Below are 21,280 nucleotides of genomic sequence, written 5' to 3' on the forward strand. Positions count from 1 at the left end.
TAGTCCTACTCTCTACATACCTGTCCAATCTTCTCTCAGACATTGAAATCGAGCTCACATGCACCACCTGTGTTGGCAGCTCATTCCACATTCTCATGCCCCTCTGAGTGAATAAGTATCCCCTCATGTTCCCCTTAAACTTCTCACCTTTCACCCTTAAACCAGACATCGGGTTGTAGTCTCACCAAAACTCAAAGGAAAAGGCCTGCTTACATTTACCCTGTCTATGCTCCTCATAATTTTGTACACCTCCATCAAATCTCCTCTCAATCTTCTTTGTTCTGAGGAATAAAGTCCTTATAACTCAGGTCCTGCAGACCCGGCAACACCCTTGTATGTGTTTCTCTGCACTTTTTCAACCTTGTTTACATCTTTCCTGTAGGTAGGTGACCAAAACCGCACACAATACTTCAAATTAGACCTCACCAATATCTTACACAACTTCATTACATCCCTTCTCTTGTACTCAATACTTTGATTTATGAAGGCCAATGTGCCAAAAGCTTTCTTTATGACCGCATCTACCTGCGACACCACTTTCTACGAACTTTGGATCTGTATTCCCAGATCCCTGTGTTCTACCACACTCCTCAGAGCCCTACCGTTCACTGTGTAAGACCTACCCTGGTTGGTCCTACTGAAGTGCAACACCATAAGATCACAAGATACAGGAGCAGAAATGAGCCCATCTGGCCCACCAAGTCTGCGTCACCATTTCATCATGGCTGATCCACTTTTCCTCTCAGCTCCAGTCCCCTGTCCCCCCCCACCCTAACCCTCATCCCTTCATACCCAGACCAATCAAGAATTGATTAACCTCTGCCTTAAATATACATAAAGACTTGGCCTCCACAGATGGTTTCCTGAGGCAATGGTTTCCACAGATTCACCACTCTCTGGCTAAAGAAATTCCTCCTCATCTCTGTTCTAAAAGGACACCCCTCTTTTCTGAGGCTGTGTCCTCTGGTCTTACACTCTGCCACCACAGCAATCATCCTCTCCACATCCACTCTATCATGGTCTTTCACCATTCGATAGATTTCAATTAGGTCACCCCTTATTCTTCTGAATTCCATCAAACACAGGCCCAGAGCCTTCACACTTCTCATGTGGCTAGCCATTCAATCCCAAAATCAGTTTCATGAACCTCCTTTGAACCCTCTCTGTTTCAACACATTCTTTCTAGGAAAAGGGGCCCAAAACTGCTCGCAATACTCCAAGTGAGGCCTCACCAGTGCTTTATAAAGTCTCAACATTACATCCCTGCTTTTATTTTCTAGCCCTCTTGAAATGAATGCTAAATTTGCTCTTGTCTTCCTCACCACAAACTCAACCTTCAAATCAACATTTTAGGATAATGCATAATGACTCCCGTCCCTTTGTGCCTCAAATCTTTTTTTTCTCTCCTTTTAGAAAATAGTCAACCCTTTCATTTCTTGTAACAAAGTGCATGACCATACACTTCCTGGCACTGTATTCCATCTGCCACTTCTTTGCCCATTCTCCTCATCCAAGTCCTTCTGTAGCCTCTCTACTCCCTCAAAATCACCACCAATCTTCATATTGCCTACAATTTTTGTAACAAAGCCATCAATTCCATCATCCAAATTGTTGACATATAACATAAAAAGAATTGGTCCCCTCAAAGACTCCTGTGGAACATCACTTCTCACCGGAAGCCAGCTGGAAAAGTCTCCCTTAATTCCAAATTTTTGCCTCGTGTCAATCAGTCACTGCTTTATTTATGATTGCACTTGTCTGCATTAAATTCCATCTGCCATTTTTCCAGCTGGTCCAGATCCCACTGCAAGCTCTGATAGTCTCCTTCGCTGTGCACTACACCCCCAATCTGGGTGTCATCCAGTTAACCACATTATCATCCAGGTCATCGGTATAGATGACAAACAACAATGGACCCAGCACCGATCCCTGCCGCACTCCACTGTCATTCCAACAGTCAGAGAAGCAACCTTACTACCACTCTCTGGCTTCTCCCACAAAGCCGATGTCTAATCCAATTTACTACTCTGTAAGATTGGTTAGACATGACATACCACACATGAAGCCATGTTAACTATCCTAAACGGTCTATCTCTATCCAAATATATCAGGTCCATTAGAATATCTTCCAATAATTTTTCCACTGAATATGTAAGGCTTACTGACCTATAATTGCTTGGTTCATTTTAAGAACCTTTTTTTAAACCTTGCAAGTACATTGGCTATCCTCCAATCCTCTGCAATTTCTGCACTTGCCTACCGTAGGGTCTGAGGCAACACCTTGTCAGGCTTTGCGGATTCATCCACCCTGACTTGCCTCAAAGTAGCAAACCCCTCCTCCTCTGTAATCTGTATCAGGTCCGTGAAATTGAAGCCATCTTCCCTCATTTCTATAGACTGTGTCTGTCTCCAGAGTAAATAAAGATGTAAAGAATTCATTTAAGAACTTCCCCATCTCTTTTGGTCCTCACATGGATCACCATTCTGATCTTCCAGAGGACCTGTTTTGTCCCTTACAATCCTTTTGCTCTCAATATATCTGTAGAATTCCTTAGGATTCTCTTTCACCTTGCTGCTAGGGCAACTTCATGCCCTCTTTTTGCCTTCCCAATTTCTTTCTTCAATGTTCTCTTGGATTTCCTACACTCCATAAACACCTCACTTGTTCTTACCTGCCAATACCTGCAATGCACTTCCTTTTTTTTCTCTTAACCAATGTCTTAGTATTTCTTGAAAACCAAGGCTCTCTTATACCTCTCATCTTAATCTTGTATTCTGACAGCCACATACAAGCCCTGCACTCTCAAATTTCACTTTTGGATGTCTCCTACTTACCAAATACAACTTAGCCACAAAACAGCCTGTCCCAATCTATAAAACTATAAGATACAGGAATAGAAGTAGGCTATTCGGCCCATCAAATCTGCTCCACAATTCAATCATGGGCTGATCTAATTCTTCCAGTCATCCCCACTCCCCTGCCTTCTCCCCATATCCTTTTATGCCCTGGCTAATCAAGAACCTATCTATCTCTGCCTTAAATGCACCCAATGACTTGGCCTCCACAGCTGATTGTGGCAAAAAATTCCACAGATTTACCAGTCTCTAACAAAAGCAATTTCTCCACATCTCAGTTCTAAATGAACGTCCTTCAATCCTGAAGTCATGCCCTCTTGTCCTAGACTCCTCTACCATGGGAAATAACTTTGTCATATCTAATCTGTTCAGGCCTTTTAACATTTAGAATGTTTCTATGAGATTCCCCCCCCCCCCCATTCTCCTGAACTCCAGGGAATACAGCCCAAGAGCTGCTATATGTTCCTCATACAGTAACCCTTTCATTCTTGTAATCATTCTCGTGAATCTTCTCTGAACCCTCTCCAATGTCAGTATATCCTTTCTAAAATAAGGAGCCCAAAACTGCACACAATACTCCAAGTGTAGTTTCACGGGTGCCTGATAGAGCCACAACATCACATCCCTGCTCTTGTGTCCTTCTACCTCTAGAAATGATGCCAATATTGCATTCGCCTTCTTTACCACTGACTCAACCTAGAGGTTAACCTTTAGGGCATCTTGCACAAGGACTCCCAAGTCCCTTTGCACCTCTGCATTTTGAATTCTCTCTCCATCTAAATAATAGTCTGCCATTTATTTCTTTCACAAAAGTGCACGACCATACACTTTCCAACATTGCATTTCATTTGCCACCAGGGAGGCAAACTACCATCTGGGTCTCCTGATCACGTCCACAGAATCACCTATCTGATCCCCTAACTATTGAGTCCCCTATTACTACTGCCTTTCTCTTCCTTTCCCTACCCTTCTGAGCTACAGGGCCGGACTCTGTGCCAGAGGCACGGCCACTGTTAGGCTGTTCCTCCCCCACAACAGTACTCAAACAGGAGTACTTATTGTTAAGGGGTACAGCCACTGGGGTATTCTCTAGTACCTGACTCTTCCCCTTCCCCCTCCTAACCGCGACCCACCTGTCTGCCTCCCGTGGTCCCGGTGTGACCACCTGTCTGTAACTCCTCTCTATCAACTCCTCACTCACCCTGACCAGACGAAGGTCATCGAGCTGCAGCTCCAGTTCCCTAACACGGTCCCTCAGGAGCTGTAGCTCGGCGCACCTGGTGCAGATGTGGACTTCCGGGAGGTTAGGAGACTCCAGGACATCCCACATCCAACACCGAGAAAAACTAGCTACCCTCACACTCATACTTCCCCTTTCCTCAAATATCAGGAAAAACTGAAACCTAAACCAACCTTGCCTCAGCCGCTTGCACCTAAGCCTGTTGAGCCCAAACCCTTAAGCTTACACTCTGCCCCCAGCTCACTCCACTGCCCGCAAACGACGCTGCCCGCTGTATAAGGCTGTGTCCTTTTTAAATCTTCCCCGCTTCACTGCCCACCGTCACACGCCTGCGCAGTCCAGCTTCTCTTAACTCTGATGAGAATAGGAAAAATTCAAGATGGCTCCCGCCGCACTCCCGTTCTGATCCTCCAACTCCCTTCTCCAAACGAAAACCAATTCAGGATTTCTACCCTTTTTAAATCTTCCCCGCTTCACTGCCCGACGTCACACACCTGCGCAGTCCCGCCTCTCCTAACTGATGAGAATAAGAAAAATTCAAGATGGCTCCCGCCGCACTCCCATTCTGATCCTGCAACTCCCTTCTCCAAACGAAAAATTCAATGTTATAAGACAGTAAGACATGGGAACTTCCAAGCTGGGGTGTTTACTTTCTATATACACTATATATAGTTAGGTAGATAGATAGATAGAAAGAGAGACCCTATCCACCCTCCCCCTCCCACTTTCCTGCCTTTTACTCCCTCATTCCCCACTACCAGTCAATGCACAGCCTTGGAGGAAGATTGCAGACCCACCATGCTGACGCCCCCAGAGGTATCCAGCGAGCACATCCCCTCCAATGGTGCCATCCCGATGGTCGTTCCCCGGAATGTCACACCTCTGCAGCGAGGAAGAGGGTAAAAACAGCTCAGCTCACAAAGTCAAAGACACACACACACACAAATTCATGCACACACACACCTATTCATACACACACATATATACACACTCACATACACACAGGAACACACACACTCACACAGAAACACACACATATTCAATCATACTCACACAAACTCACTCACACACATAAACATACACACACACACATTCACACACTCACACACAAACTCACAGACTCATACAAACCTACATCAACACACATTCACATTCCAAGAGACACAGAAAAACACACACACACGCACTCACATACATAGATACTCACAGACACACACATTCACACAAACATGCACAAACACACTCACAGAAACACACACAGACACTCAAACAAGCACACACACGCAGGCAAATGCACACACACACACACACACTCATACACATGCACAGATACACATACACAGGCTCACACTTTCACATAAACAAACACTCAAACTCACACACAATCACACACAGACACAAACTCACATCTTATCACACACAGACACAAACTCGCACACTATCACACAAGCATACACACTCTCACAAACCAACCTGCATACACTATCATGCAAACACAGACACACTCACAAACTTATACAAATACTCACTCACACAGACACATTCATACACTCATACACATAAACACACAAACTCACACAAATATATAGACACACAAACACATTCACACGTAGAGACACACAGATAAACACAAAAACCTCAGAGCCACGTACACTCTCACACAAACAAGCTCACTCACACAAACAGGCTTACATACACACACACATACACGTAGCTATGCAGAGACAGAAACAAGTGAGTAAGCCCATAGCCCCTCCTGCGCACACTCCTGTAGAAATCTCCCCCCTACGTGATGAGCTGGGCGTTGTCGTGTTGCATCCGCGCCCAAAGCTGCTGCCTCCACTTCAGGAAGGCGGAGAGCACGGCATTGGGGTCTGTGCTGATGGTGATCTGGTCCCTGTGGGTCCACACTTCCAGCCCGATCAGTGCGATCCGAATATTAAGACTTCTGTAAAACTGCCGGGAAAGGCGGGACACGCAAAGTTCAAAATTCAAAGTTAATTTATTATCAAAGTACATATATATCACCATATACAAACCTGAGATTCAGTGACACTCACACACTGTGGAAGTGATTGAGGTCACACCTGTGAAGACCCTTCAGCCTGTCCAGCTGACACTATCTCTCTATGCTGTCTGCATTAGAGGTCATGTGCTACAACAAGAGCTTAGACAAACTTGGGGTTTTTTTTTGGGTTATTATTTGGGTAAGGAGTGTCAGAAGTTGATAGAGGTTGATATATTATGATAGAGTAGACAGACAGCATCTTTTCCCCAGGGTTGAAATGCTGAATACCAGGTGAGAGGGGGTAATTTCAAAGGAGATGTAAGGAACAGAGAGTGGTGGCGCCAGGAGTGGTAGACACCGATAAGATGAAGGTGTTCAAGAGGCTCTTAAACAGATACATGAATGAGAGGAAAATGGAAAGGGATGTAGATTGCACAGATACAAGGGATTAGATTATTTGGGCCGAATGCCTAACTAAATTATGAATTAGTTCAGCCAGACAGTGTGGGCCAAAGGACTGTTCCTGTGCTGTGCTGAACTGTTCTGTGCTCTGAGAATAACATCAGCTTTCCCAGGAGCAGTGGAAGGTTCTGGAAACCCCAAATTTTCACTACCACGTGTACGATGGTTGACCCTCACTGGGCCAGGAGGTGGGGACAGAGGTCGCTCGTACCTTATCCACATAGTTTGCAATCTCCAGGATTCTGTCCTTGGTTTTCCCCAGGTCACGGTCCTGGCTCTGGAACTGAGGCAGCAAAAAGTCAGAGTGCAGCGAACAGGATAGGACATCCACACCATAACTCCCACCCAGTAATCCCCCTCACTCTGTAACTTAACTCACCCAGTTTCCTAATGCACCTGGTAGCTACACTATCCACACCATAACTCCCACCCAGTAATCCCCCTCACTCTGTAACTTAACTCACCCAGTTTCCTAATGCACCTGGTAGCTACACTATCCACACCATAACTCCCACCCAGTAATCCCCCTCACTCTGTAACTTAACTCACCCAGTTTCCTAATGCACCTGGTAGCTACACTATCCACACCATAACTCCCACCCAGTAATCCCCCTCACTCTGTAACTTAACTCACCCAGTTTCCTAATGCACCTGGTAGCTACACTATCCACACCATAACTCCCACCCAGTAATCCCCCTCACTCTGTAACTTAACTCACCCAGTTTCCTAATGCACCTAGTAACTACACTATCCACACCATAACTCCCACCCAGTAATCCCCCTCACTCTGTAACTTAACTCACCCAGTTTCCTAATGCACCTGGTAGCTACACTATCCACACCATAACTCCCACCCAGTAATCCCCCTCACTCTGTAACTTAACTCACCCAGTTTCCTAATGCACCTGGTAGCTACACTATCCACACCATAACTCCCACCCAGTAATCCCCCTCACTCTGTAACTTAACTCACCCAGTTTCCTAATGCACCTGGTAGCTACACTATCCACACCATAACTCCCACCCAGTAATCCCCCTCACTCTGTAACTTAACTCACCCAGTTTCCTAATGCACCTGGTAGCTACACTATCCACACCATAACTCCCACCCAGTAATCCCCCTCACTCTGTAACTTAACTCACCCAGTTTCCTAATGCACCTGGTAGCTACACTATCCACACCATAACTCCCACCCAGTAATCCCCCTCACTCTGTAACTTAACTCACCCAGTTTCCTAATGCACCTAGTAACTACACTATCCACACCATAACTCCCACCCAGTAATCCCCCTCACTCTGTAACTTAACTCACCCAGTTTCCTAATGCACCTGGTAGCTACACTATCCACACCATAACTCCCACCCAGTAATCCCCCTCACTCTGTAACTTAACTCACCCAGTTTCCTAATGCACCTGGTAGCTACACTATCCACACCATAACTCCCACCCAGTAATCCCCCTCACTCTGTAACTTAACTCACCCAGTTTCCTAATGCACCTGGTAGCTACACTATCCACACCATAACTCCCACCCAGTAATCCCCCTCACTCTGTAACTTAACTCACCCAGTTTCCTAATGCACCTAGTAACTACACTATCCACACCATAACTCCCACCCAGTAATCCACCTCACTCTGTAACTTAACTCACCCAGTTTCCTAATGCACCTGGTAGCTACACTATCCACACCATAACTCCCACCCAGTAATCCCCCTCACTCTGTAACTTAACTCACCCAGTTTCCTAATGCACCTAGTAACTACACTATCAACACCATAACTCCCACCCAGTAATCCCCCTCACTCTGTAACTTAACTCACCCAGTTTCCTAATGCACCTGGTAGCTACACTATCCACACCATAACTCCCACCCAGTAATCCACCTCACTCTGTAACTTAACTCACCCAGTTTCCTAACAACCCTCTCTCAATAACACCCTCACTCAGTAACAAACACCACTCACTCTCAATAACACCCTCACCCAGTAACAACCACCCCTCACGTTCAATATCAATAACCCTCACCCAGTAACAACAACCCCTCACTCTCAATAACACCCTCACCCAGTAACAACCACCACTCACTCTCAATAACACCCTCACCCAGTAACAACCACCCTCACTCTCAATAACACCCTCACTCAGTAACAACCACTACTCACTTTCAATATCAATCACCCTCACCCAATAACAACCACCACTCACTCTCAATAACACCCTCACCCAGTAACAACCACCCCTCACTCTCAATAACACCCTCACCCAGTAACAACCACCACTCACTCTCAATAACAATCACCCTCACACAGTAACAACCACCACTCACTCTCAATAACAATCACCCTCACCCAGTAACAACCACCCTCACTCTCAATAACACTCTCACCCAGTAACAACCACCAATCACTCTCAATAACAATCACACTCACCCAGTAACAACCACCACTCACTCTCAATAACACTCTCACCCAGTAACAACCACCACTCACTCTCAATAACACCCTCACCCAGCAACAACCACCATCACTCTCAATAACACTCTCACCCAGTAACAACCACCCACACTCTCAATAACATCCTAACCCAATAACAACCACCACTCACTCTCAAGAACAATCACCCTCACCCAGTAACAACCACCCTCACTCTCAGTAACACCCTCACCCAGTAACAACCACCACTCACACGCAATGACAATCACCCTCACCCAGTAACAACCACCCCTCACTCTCAATAACACTCTCACCCAGTAAAAACCACCTCTCACTCTCAATAACACGCTCACCCAGTAACAACCACCTCTCACTCTCAATAACACTCTCACCCAGTAACAACCACCACTCACTCTCAATAACACCCTCACCCAGTAACAACCACCACTCACTCTCAATAACGCCCTCACCCAGTAACAACACACTCACCCAGTAACAACCACCTCTCACTCTCAATAACACTCTCACCCAGTAACAACCACCACTTACTCTCAATGACACCCTCACCCAGTAACAACCACCACTCACTCTCAATGACACCCTCACCCAGTAACAACCACCACTCACTCTCAATAACACTCTCACCCAGTAACAACCACCACTCACTCTCAATAACACCCTCACCCAGTAACAACCACCACACACTCTCAAAAACACCCTCACCCAGTAACAACACACTCACCCAGTAACAATCACCTCTCACTCTCAATAACACTCTCACCCAGTAACAACCACCACTCACTCTCAATGACACCCTCACCCAGTAACAACCTCCACTCACTCTCAATGACACCCTCACCCAGTAACAACCACCACTCACTCTCAATAACAATCACCCTCACCCAGTAACAACCACCCTCACTCTCAATAACACCCTCACCCAGTAACAAACACCCTCACTCTCAATAACACCCTCACCCAGTAACAACCACCACTCACTCTCAATAACACCCTCACCCAGTAACAACACACTCACCCAGTAACAACCACCACTCACTCTCAATAACACTCTCACCCAGTAACAACCACCACTCACTCTCAATAACACCCTCACCCAGTAACAACCACCACTCACTCTCAATAACACTCTCACCCAGTAACAACCACCCACACTCTCAATAACATCCTCACCCAATAACAACCACCACTCACTCTCAAGAACAATCACCCTCACCCAGTAACAACCACCCTCACTCTCAGTAACACCCTCACCCAGTAACAACCACCACTCACTCTCAATAACACTCTCACCCAGTAACAACCACCTCTCACTCGCAATAACACCCTCACCCAGTAACAACACACTCACCCAGTAACAACCACCTCTCACTCTCAATAACACTCTCACCCAGTAACAACCACCACTCACTCTCAATAACACTCTCACCCAGTAACAACCACCACTTACTCTCAATGACACCCTCACCCAGTAACAACCACCACTCACTCTCAATGACACCCTCACCCAGAAACAACCACCACTCACTCTCAATAACACCCTCACCCAGTAACAGCCACCACTCACTCTCAATAACAATCACCCTCACCCAGTAACAAACACCCTCAGTCTCAATAACACCCTCACCCAGTAACAAACACCCTCACTCTCAATAACACCCTCACCCAGTAACAAACACCCTCACTCTCAATAACACCCTCACCCAGTAACAACCACCACTCACTCTCAATAACACCCTCACCCAGTAACAACCACCACTCACTCTCAATAACACCCTCACCCTGTAACAACCACCACTCACTCTCAAAAACACCCTCACCCTCTAACAACCACCCTCACTCTCAATAACAATCACCCTCACCCAGTAACAACCACCCTCACTCTCAGTAACACACTCACCCAGTAACAAACACCACTCACTCTCAATGACAATCACCCTCACCCAGTAACAACCAACCCCTCACTCTCAATTACACTCTCACCCAGTAACAACCACCTCTCACTCTCAATAACACCCTCACCCAGTAACAACACACTCACCCAGTAACACCACCACTCACTCTCAATAACACCCTCACCCAGTAACAGCCACCACTCACTCTCAATAACAATCACCCTCACACAGTAACAAACACCCTCACTCTCAATAACACCCTCACCCAGTAACAAACACCCTCACTCTCAATAACACCCTCACCCAGTAACAACCACCACTCACTCTCAATAACACCCTCACCCAGTAACAACCACCACTCACTCTCAATAACAATCACCCTCACCCAGTAACAACCACCCTCACTCTCAATAACACCCTCACCCAGTAACAAACACCCTCACTCTCAATAACACCCTCACCCAGTAACAACCACAACTCACTCTCAATAACACCCTCACCCAGTAACAACCACCACTCACTCTCAATAACACCCTCACCCCGTAACAACCACCACTCACTCTCAATAACACTCTCACCCAGTAACAACCACCACTCACTCTCAATAACACCCTCACCCAGTAACAACCACCACTCACTCTCAATAACACTCTCACCCAAAAACAACCACCACTCACTCTCAATAACACCCTCACCCAGTAACAACCACCACTCACTCTCAATAACACTCTCACCCAGTAACAACCACCCACTCTCTCAATAACACCCTCACCCAGTAACAACCACCACTCACTCTCAATAACAATCACCCTCACCCAGTAACAACCACCCTCACTTTCAATAACACCCTCACCCAGTAACAACCACCACTCACTCTCAATGACAATCACCCTCACCCAGTAACAACCACCCCTCACTCTCAATAACACTCTCACCCAGTAACAACCACCTCTCACTCTCAATAACACCCTCACACAGTAACAACCACCACTCACTCTCAATAACACTCTCACCCAGTAACAACCACCACTCACTCTCAATAACACTCTCACCCAGTAACAACCACCTCTCACTCTCAATAACACCCTCACCCAGGAACAACCACCACTCACTCTCAATAACACTCTCACCCAGTAACAACCACCCACACTCTCAATAACAATCACCCTCACCCAGTAACAACCACCCCTCACTCTCAATAACACCCTCACCCAGTAACAACCACCCTCACTCTCAATAACAATCACCCTCTCCCAGTAACAACCACCCTCACTCTCAATAACACCCTCACCCAGTAACAACCACCACTCACTCTCAATGACAATCACCCTCACCCAGTAACAACCACCCCTCACTCTCAATAACACTCTCACCCAGTAACAACCACCTCTCACTCTCAATAACACCCTCACCCAGTAACAACACACTCACTCTCAATAACACTCTCACCCATTAGCAACCACCACTCACTCTCAATAACACCCTCACCCAGTAACAACCACCACACACTCTCAAAAACACCCTCACCCAGTAACAACACACTCACCCAGTAACAACCACCTCTCACTCACAATAACAATCTCACCCAGTAACAACCACCCTCACTCTCAATAACACCCTCACCCAGTAACAAACACCCTCACTCTCAATAACTCCCTCACCCAGTAACAACCACCACTCACTCTCAATAACACCCTCACCCAGTAACAACACACTCACCCAGTAACAACCACCACTCACTCTCAATAACACTCTCACCCAGTAACAACCACCACTCACTCTCAATAACACCCTCACCCAGTAACAACCACCCTCACTCTCAGTAACACCCTCACCCAGTAACAACCACCACTCACTCTCAATAACACTCTCACCCAGTAACAACCACCTCTCACTCGCAATAACACCCTCACCCAGTAACAACACACTCACCCAGTAACAACCACCTCTCACTCTCAATAACACTCTCACCCAGTAACAACCACCACTCACTCTCAATAACACTCTCACCCAGTAACAACCACCACTTACTCTCAATGACACCCTCACCCAGTAACAACCACCACTCACTCTCAATGACACCCTCACCCAGAAACAACCACCACTCACTCTCAATAACACCCTCACCCAGTAACAGCCACCACTCACTCTCAATAACAATCACCCTCACCCAGTAACAAACACCCTCAGTCTCAATAACACCCTCACCCAGTAACAAACACCCTCACTCTCAATAACACCCTCACCCAGTAACAAACACCCTCACTCTCAATAACACCCTCACCCAGTAACAACCACCACTCACTCTCAATAACACCCTCACCCAGTAACAACCACCACTCACTCTCAATAACACCCTCACCCAGTAACAACCACCACTCACTCTCAAAAACACCCTCACCCTCTAACAACCACCCTCACTCTCAATAACAATCACCCTCACCCAGTAACAACCACCCTCACTCTCAGTAACACACTCACCCAGTAACAAACACCACTCACTCTCAATGACAATCACCCTCACCCAGTAACAACCAACCCCTCACTCTCAATTACACTCTCACCCAGTAACAACCACCTCTCACTCTCAATAACACCCTCACCCAGTAACAACACACTCACCCAGTAACACCACCACTCACTCTCAATAACACCCTCACCCAGTAACAGCCACCACTCACTCTCAATAACAATCACCCTCACACAGTAACAAACACCCTCACTCTCAATAACACCCTCACCCAGTAACAAACACCCTCACTCTCAATAACACCCTCACCCAGTAACAACCACCACTCACTCTCAATAACACCCTCACCCAGTAACAACCACCACTCACTCTCAATAACAATCACCCTCACCCAGTAACAACCACCCTCACTCTCAATAACACCCTCACCCAGTAACAAACACCCTCACTCTCAATAACACCCTCACCCAGTAACAACCACAACTCACTCTCAATAACACCCTCACCCAGTAACAACCACCACTCACTCTCAATAACACCCTCACCCCGTAACAACCACCACTCACTCTCAATAACACTCTCACCCAGTAACAACCACCACTCACTCTCAATAACACCCTCACCCAGTAACAACCACCACTCACTCTCAATAACACTCTCACCCAATAACAACCACCACTCACTCTCAATAACACCCTCACCCAGTAACAACCACCACTCACTCTCAATAACACTCTCACCCAGTAACAACCACCCACTCTCTCAATAACACCCTCACCCAGTAACAACCACCACTCACTCTCAATAACAATCACCCTCACCCAGTAACAACCACCCTCACTTTCAATAACACCCTCACCCAGTAACAACCACCACTCACTCTCAATGACAATCACCCTCACCCAGTAACAACCACCCCTCACTCTCAATAACACTCTCACCCAGTAACAACCACCTCTCACTCTCAATAACACCCTCACACAGTAACAACCACCACTCACTCTCAATAACACTCTCACCCAGTAACAACCACCACTCACTCTCAATAACACTCTCACCCAGTAACAACCACCTCTCACTCTCAATAACACCCTCACCCAGGAACAACCACCACTCACTCTCAATAACACTCTCACCCAGTAACAACCACCCACACTCTCAATAACAATCACCCTCACCCAGTAACAACCACCCCTCACTCTCAATAACACCCTCACCCAGTAACAACCACCCTCACTCTCAATAACAATCACCCTCTCCCAGTAACAATCACCCTCACTCTCAATAACACCCTCACCCAGTAACAACCACCACTCACTCTCAATGACAATCACCCTCACCCAGTAACAACCACCCCTCACTCTCAATAACACTCTCACCCAGTAACAACCACCTCTCACTCTCAATAACACCCTCACCCAGTAACAACACACTCACTCTCAATGACAATCACCCTCACCCAGTAACAACCACCCCTCACTCTCAATAACACTCTCACCCAGTAACAACCACCTCTCACTCTCAATAACACCCTCACCCAGTAACAACACACTCGCTCTCAATAACACTCTCACCCATTAGCAACCACCACTCACTCTCAATAACACCCTCACCCAGTAACAACCACCACACACTCTCAAAAACACCCTCACCCAGTAACAACACACTCACCCAGTAACAACCACCTCTCACTCTCAATAACACTCTCACCCAGTAACAACCACCACTCACTCTCAATGACACCCTCACCCAGTAACAACCTCCACTAACTCTCAATGACACCCTCACCCAGTAACAACCACCACTCACTCTCAATAACACGCTCACCCAGTAACAACCACCACTCACTCTCAATAACAATCACCCTCACCCAGTAACAACCACCCTCACTCTCAATAACACCCTCACCCAGTAACAAACACCCTCACTCTCAATAACACCCTCACCCAGTAACAACCACCACTCACTCTCAATAACACTCTCACCCAGTAACAACCACCCACACTCTCAATAACATCCTCACCCAATAACAACCACCACTCACTCTCAATAACACCCTCACCCAGTAACAACCACCACTCACACTCAAGAACAATCACCCTCACCCAGTAACAACCACCCTCACTCTCAGTAACACCCTCACCCAGTAACAACCACCACTCACACGCAATGACAATCACCCTCACCCCGTAACAACCACCCCTCACTCTCAATAACACTCTCACCCAGTAACAACCACCTCTCACTCTCAATAACACTCTCACCCAGTAACAACCACCACTCAGTCTCAATAACACCCTCACACAGTAACAACCACCACTCACTCTCAATAACGCCCTCACCCAGTAACAACACACTCACCCAGTAACAACCACCTCTCACTCTCAATAACACTCTCACCCAGTAACAACCACCACTTACTCTCAATGACACCCTCACCCAGCAACAACCACCACTCACTCTCAATGACACCCTCACCCAGTAACAACCACAACTCACTCTCAATAACACCCTCACCCAGCAACAGCCACCACTCACTCTCAATAACAATCACCCTCACCCAGTAACAAACACCCTCAGTCTCAATAACACCCTCACCCAGTAACAAACACCCTCACTCTCAATAACACCCTCACCCAGTAACAACCACCACTCACTCTCAATAACACCCTCACCCAGTAACAACCACCACTCACTCTCAATAACAATCACCCTCACCCAGTAACAACCACCCTCACTCTCAATAACACCCTCACCCAGTAACAAACACCCTCACTCTCAATAACACCCTCACCCAGTAACAACCACCACTCACTTTCAATAACACCCTCACCCAGTAACAACCACCACTCACTCTCAATAACACCCTCACCCAGTAACAACCACCACTCACTCTCAAAAACACCCTCACCCTCTAACAACCACCCTCACTCTCAATAACAATCACCCTCACCCAGTAACAACCACCCTCACTCTCAGTAACACCCTCACCCAGTAACAACCACCACTCACTCTCAATGACAATCACCCTCACCCAGTAACAACCAACCCCTCACTCTCAATTACACTCTCACCCAGTAACAACCACCTCTCACTCTCAATAACACCCTCACCCAGTAACAACACACTCACCCAGTAACAACCACCACTCACTCTCAATAACACCCTCACCCAGTAACAGCCACCACTCACTCTCAATAACAATCACCCTCACCCAGTAACAACCACCTCTCACTCTCAATAACACTCTCACCCAGTAACAACCACCACTCACTCTCAATGACACCCTCACCCAGTAACACCACCACTCACTCTCAATAACACCCTCACCCAGTAACAGCCACCACTCACTCTCAATAACAATCACCCTCACCCAGTAACAAACACCCTCACTCTCAATAACATCCTCACCCAGTAACAAACACCCTCACTCTCAATAACACCCTCACCCAGTAACAACCACCACTCACTCTCAATAACACCCTCACCCAGTAACAACCACCACTCACTCTCAATAACAATCAGCCTCACCCAGTAACAACCACCCTCACTCTCAATAACACCCTCACCCAGTAACAAACACCCTCACTCTCAATAACACCCTCACCCAGTAACAACCACCACTCACTCTCAATAACACCCTCACCCAGTAACAACCACCACTCACTCTCAATAACACCCTCACCCCGTAACAACCACCACTCACTCTCAATAACACTCTCACCCAGTAACAACCACCACTCACTCTCAATAACACCCTCACCCAGTAACAACCACCACTCACTCTCAATAACACTCTCACCCAGTAACAACCACCACTCACTCTCAATAACACCCTCACCCAGTAACAACCACCACTCACTCTCAATAACAGTCTCACCCAGTAACAACCACCTCTCACTCTCAATAATACTCTCACCCAGTAACCACCACTCACTCTCAATGACACCCTCACCCAGTAACAACCACCTCTCACTCTCAATAACACCCTCACCCAGTAACAACCACCACTCACTCTCAATAACACCCTCACCCAGTAACAACCACCCCTCACTCTCAATAACACTCTCACCCAGTAACAACCACCACTCACTCTCAATGACAATCACCCTCACCCAGTAACAACCACCCCTCACTCTCAATAACACTCTCACCCAGTAACAACCACCTCTCACTCTCAATAACACCCTCACCCAGTAACAAACACCCTCACTCTCAATAATAACCTCACCCAGTAACAACCACCACTCACTCTCAATGACACCCTTACCCAGTAACAACCACCACTCACTCTCAATGACACCCTCACCCAGTAACAACCACCTCTCACTCTCAATGACACCCTTACCCAGTAACAACCACCACTCACTCTCAATGTCACCCTCACCCAGTAACAACCACCTCTCACTCTCAATAACACCCTCACCCAGTAACAACCACCTCTCACTCTCAATAACACCCTCACCCAGTAACAACCACCACTCACTCTCAATGACACCCTCACCCAGTAACAACCACCTCTCACTCTCAATGACACCCTTACCCAGTAACAACCACCACTCACTCTCAATGTCACCCTCACCCAGTAACAACCACCTCTCACTCTCAATAACACCCTCACCCAGTAACAACCACCACTCACTCTCAATAACAATCACCCTCACCCAGTAACAACCACCCTCACTCTCAATAACACCCTCACCCAGTAACAAACACCCTGACTCTCAATAACACCCACACCCAGTAACAACCACCACTCACTCTCAATAACACCCTCACCCATTAACAACCACCACTCACTCTCAATAACACACTCACCCAGTAACAACCACCCTCACTCTCAATAACACCCTCACCCAGTAACGTACACCCTCACTCTCAATATACCCTCACCCAGTAGCAACCACCACTCACTCTCAATAACACCCTCACCCAATAACAACACACTCACCCAGAAACAACCACCACTCACTCTCAATAACAATCACCCTCACCCAGTGACAACCACCCTCACTCTCAATAACACCCTCACCCAGTAACAACCACCACTCACTCTCAATGACAATCACCCTCACCCAGTAACAACCACCCCTCACTCTCAATAACACTCTCACCCAGTAACAACCACCTCTCACTCTCAATAACACCCTCACCCAGTAACAACCACCACTCACTCTCAATAACACTCTCACCCAGTAACAACCACCTCTCACTCTCAATAACACCCTCACCCAGGAACAACCACCACTCACTCTCAATAACACCCTCACCCAGTAACAACCACCACACACTCTCAAAAACACCCTCACCCACTAACAACACACTCACCCAGTAACAACCACCTCTCACTCTCAATAACACTCTCACCCAGTAACAACCACCCTCACTCTCAATAACACCCTCACCCAGTAACGTACACCCTCACTCTCAATATACCCTCACCCAGTAACAACCACCACTCACTCTCAATAACACCCTCACCCAATAACAACACACTCACCCAGTAACAACCACCACTCACTCTCAATAACAATCACCCTCACCCAGTGACAACCACCCTCACTCTCAATAACACCCTCACCCAGTAACAACCACCACTCACTCTCAATGACAATCACCCTCACCCAGTAACAACCACCCCTCACTCTCAATAACACTCTCACCCAGTAACAACCACCTCTCACTCTCAATAACACCCTCACCCAGTAACAACCACCACTCACTCTCAATAACACTCTCACCCAGTAACAACCACCTCTCACTCTCAATAACACCCTCACCCAGGAACAACCACCACTCACTCTCAATAACACTCTCACCCAGTAACAACCACCCACACTCTCAATAACAATCACCCTCACCCAGTAACAACCACCCCTCACTCTCAATAACACCCTCACCCAGTAACAACCACCCTCACTCTCAATAACAATCACCCTCTCCCAGTAACAACCACCCTCACTCTCAATAACACCCTCACCCAGTAACAACCACCCTCACTCTCAATAACAATCACCCTCTCCCAGTAACAACCACCCTCACTCTCAATAACACCCTCACCCAGTAACAACCACCACTCACTCTCAATGACAATCACCCTCACCCAGTAACAACCACACCTCACTCTCAATAACACTCTCACCCAGTAACAACCACCTCTCACTCTCAATAACACCCTCACCCAGTAACAACACACTCACTCTCAATAACACTCTCACCCATTAGCAACCACCACTCACTCTCAATAACACCCTCACCCAGTAACAACCACCACACACTCTGAAAAACACCCTCACCCACTAACAACACACTCACCCAGTAACAACCACCTCTCACTCTCAATAACACTCTCACCCAGTAACAACCACCACTCACTCTCAATGACACCCTCACTCAGTAACAACCTCCACTCACTCTCAATGACACCCTCACCCAGTAACAACCACCACTCACTCTCAATAACACCCTCACCCAGTAACAACCACCACTCACTCTCAATAACAATCACCCTCACCCAGTAACAACCACTCTCACTCTCAATAACACCCTCACCCAGTAACAAACACCCTCACTCTCAATAACACCCTCACCCAGTAACAACCACCACTCACTCTCAATAACACCCTCACCCAGTAACAACACACTCACCCAGTAACAACCACCACTCACTCTCAATAACACTCTCACCCAGTAACAACCACCACTCACTCTCAATAACACCCTCACCCAGTAACAACCACCACTCACTCTCAATAACACTCTCACCCAGTAACAACCACCCACACTCTCAATAACATCTTCACCCAATAACAACCACCACTCACTCTCAAGAACAATCACCCTCACCCAGTAACAACCACCCTCACTCTCAGTAACACCCTCACCCAGTAACAACCACCACTCACACGCAATGACAATCACCCCCACCCAGTAACAACCACCCCTCACTCTCAATAACACTCTCACCCAGTAACAACCACCTCTCACTCTCAATAACACCCTCACCCAGTAACAACACACTCACTCTCAATAACACTCTCACCCATTAGCAACCACCACTCACTCTCAATAACACCCTCACCCAGTAACAACCACCACACACTCTCAAAAACACCCTCACCCAGTAACAACACACTCACCCAGTAACAACCACCTCTCACTCTCAATAACAATCTCACCCAGTAACAACCACCCTCACTCTCAATAACACCCTCACCCAGTAACAACCTCCACTCACTCTCAATGACACCCTCACCCAGTAACAACCACCACTCACTCTCAATAACACCCTCACCCAGTAACAACCACCACTCACTCTCAATAACAATCACCCTCACCCAGTAACAACCACCCTCACTCAATAACACCCTCACCCAGTAACAACCACCACTCACTCTCAATGACAATCACCCTCACCCAGTAACAACCACCCCTCACTCTCAATAACACTCTCACCCAGTAACAACCACCTCTCACTCTCAATAACACCCTCACCCAGTAACAACACACTCACCCAGTAACAACCACCACTCACTCTCAATAACACCCTCACCCAGTAACAACACACTCACCCAGTAACACCCACCTCTCACTCTCAATAATACTCTCACCCAGTTACCACCACTCACTCTCAATGACACCCTCACCCAGTAACAACCACCTCTCACTCTCAATAACACCCTCACCCAGTAACAACCACCACTCACTCTCAATAACAATCACCCTCACCCAGTAACAACCACCCTCACTCTCAATAACACTCTCACCCAGTAACAACCACCACTCACTCTCAATGACAATCACCCTCACCCAGTAACAACCACCCCTCACTCTCAATAACACTCTCACCCAGTAACAACCACCTCTCACTCTCAATAACACCCTCACCCAGTAAC

General features: G+C 47.1%; 1 protein-coding gene across 3 annotated transcripts in view; it reads right to left on the reverse strand.

The window, feature by feature from the left end:
• LOC132392017 (disintegrin and metalloproteinase domain-containing protein 33-like) overlaps nt 1–21,280 on the reverse strand; it is a 156,237-nt gene that overhangs the window by 97,948 nt on the left and 37,009 nt on the right. For all 3 annotated transcript variants that reach the window (XM_059965923.1, XM_059965924.1, XM_059965925.1), the window contains 3 exons: nt 6,778–6,849; nt 5,886–6,052; nt 4,894–4,978 (listed from right to left, as the gene is read on the reverse strand). In XM_059965923.1, the coding sequence (XP_059821906.1) occupies nt 4,894–4,978; nt 5,886–6,052; nt 6,778–6,849 (324 nt within the window). The remainder of the gene's footprint in view (nt 1–4,893; nt 4,979–5,885; nt 6,053–6,777; nt 6,850–21,280) is intronic.

Source organism: Hypanus sabinus, chromosome 3, assembly GCF_030144855.1.
Source record: "Hypanus sabinus isolate sHypSab1 chromosome 3, sHypSab1.hap1, whole genome shotgun sequence".
In the NCBI taxonomy this organism is placed as follows: domain Eukaryota; kingdom Metazoa; phylum Chordata; class Chondrichthyes; order Myliobatiformes; family Dasyatidae; genus Hypanus; species Hypanus sabinus.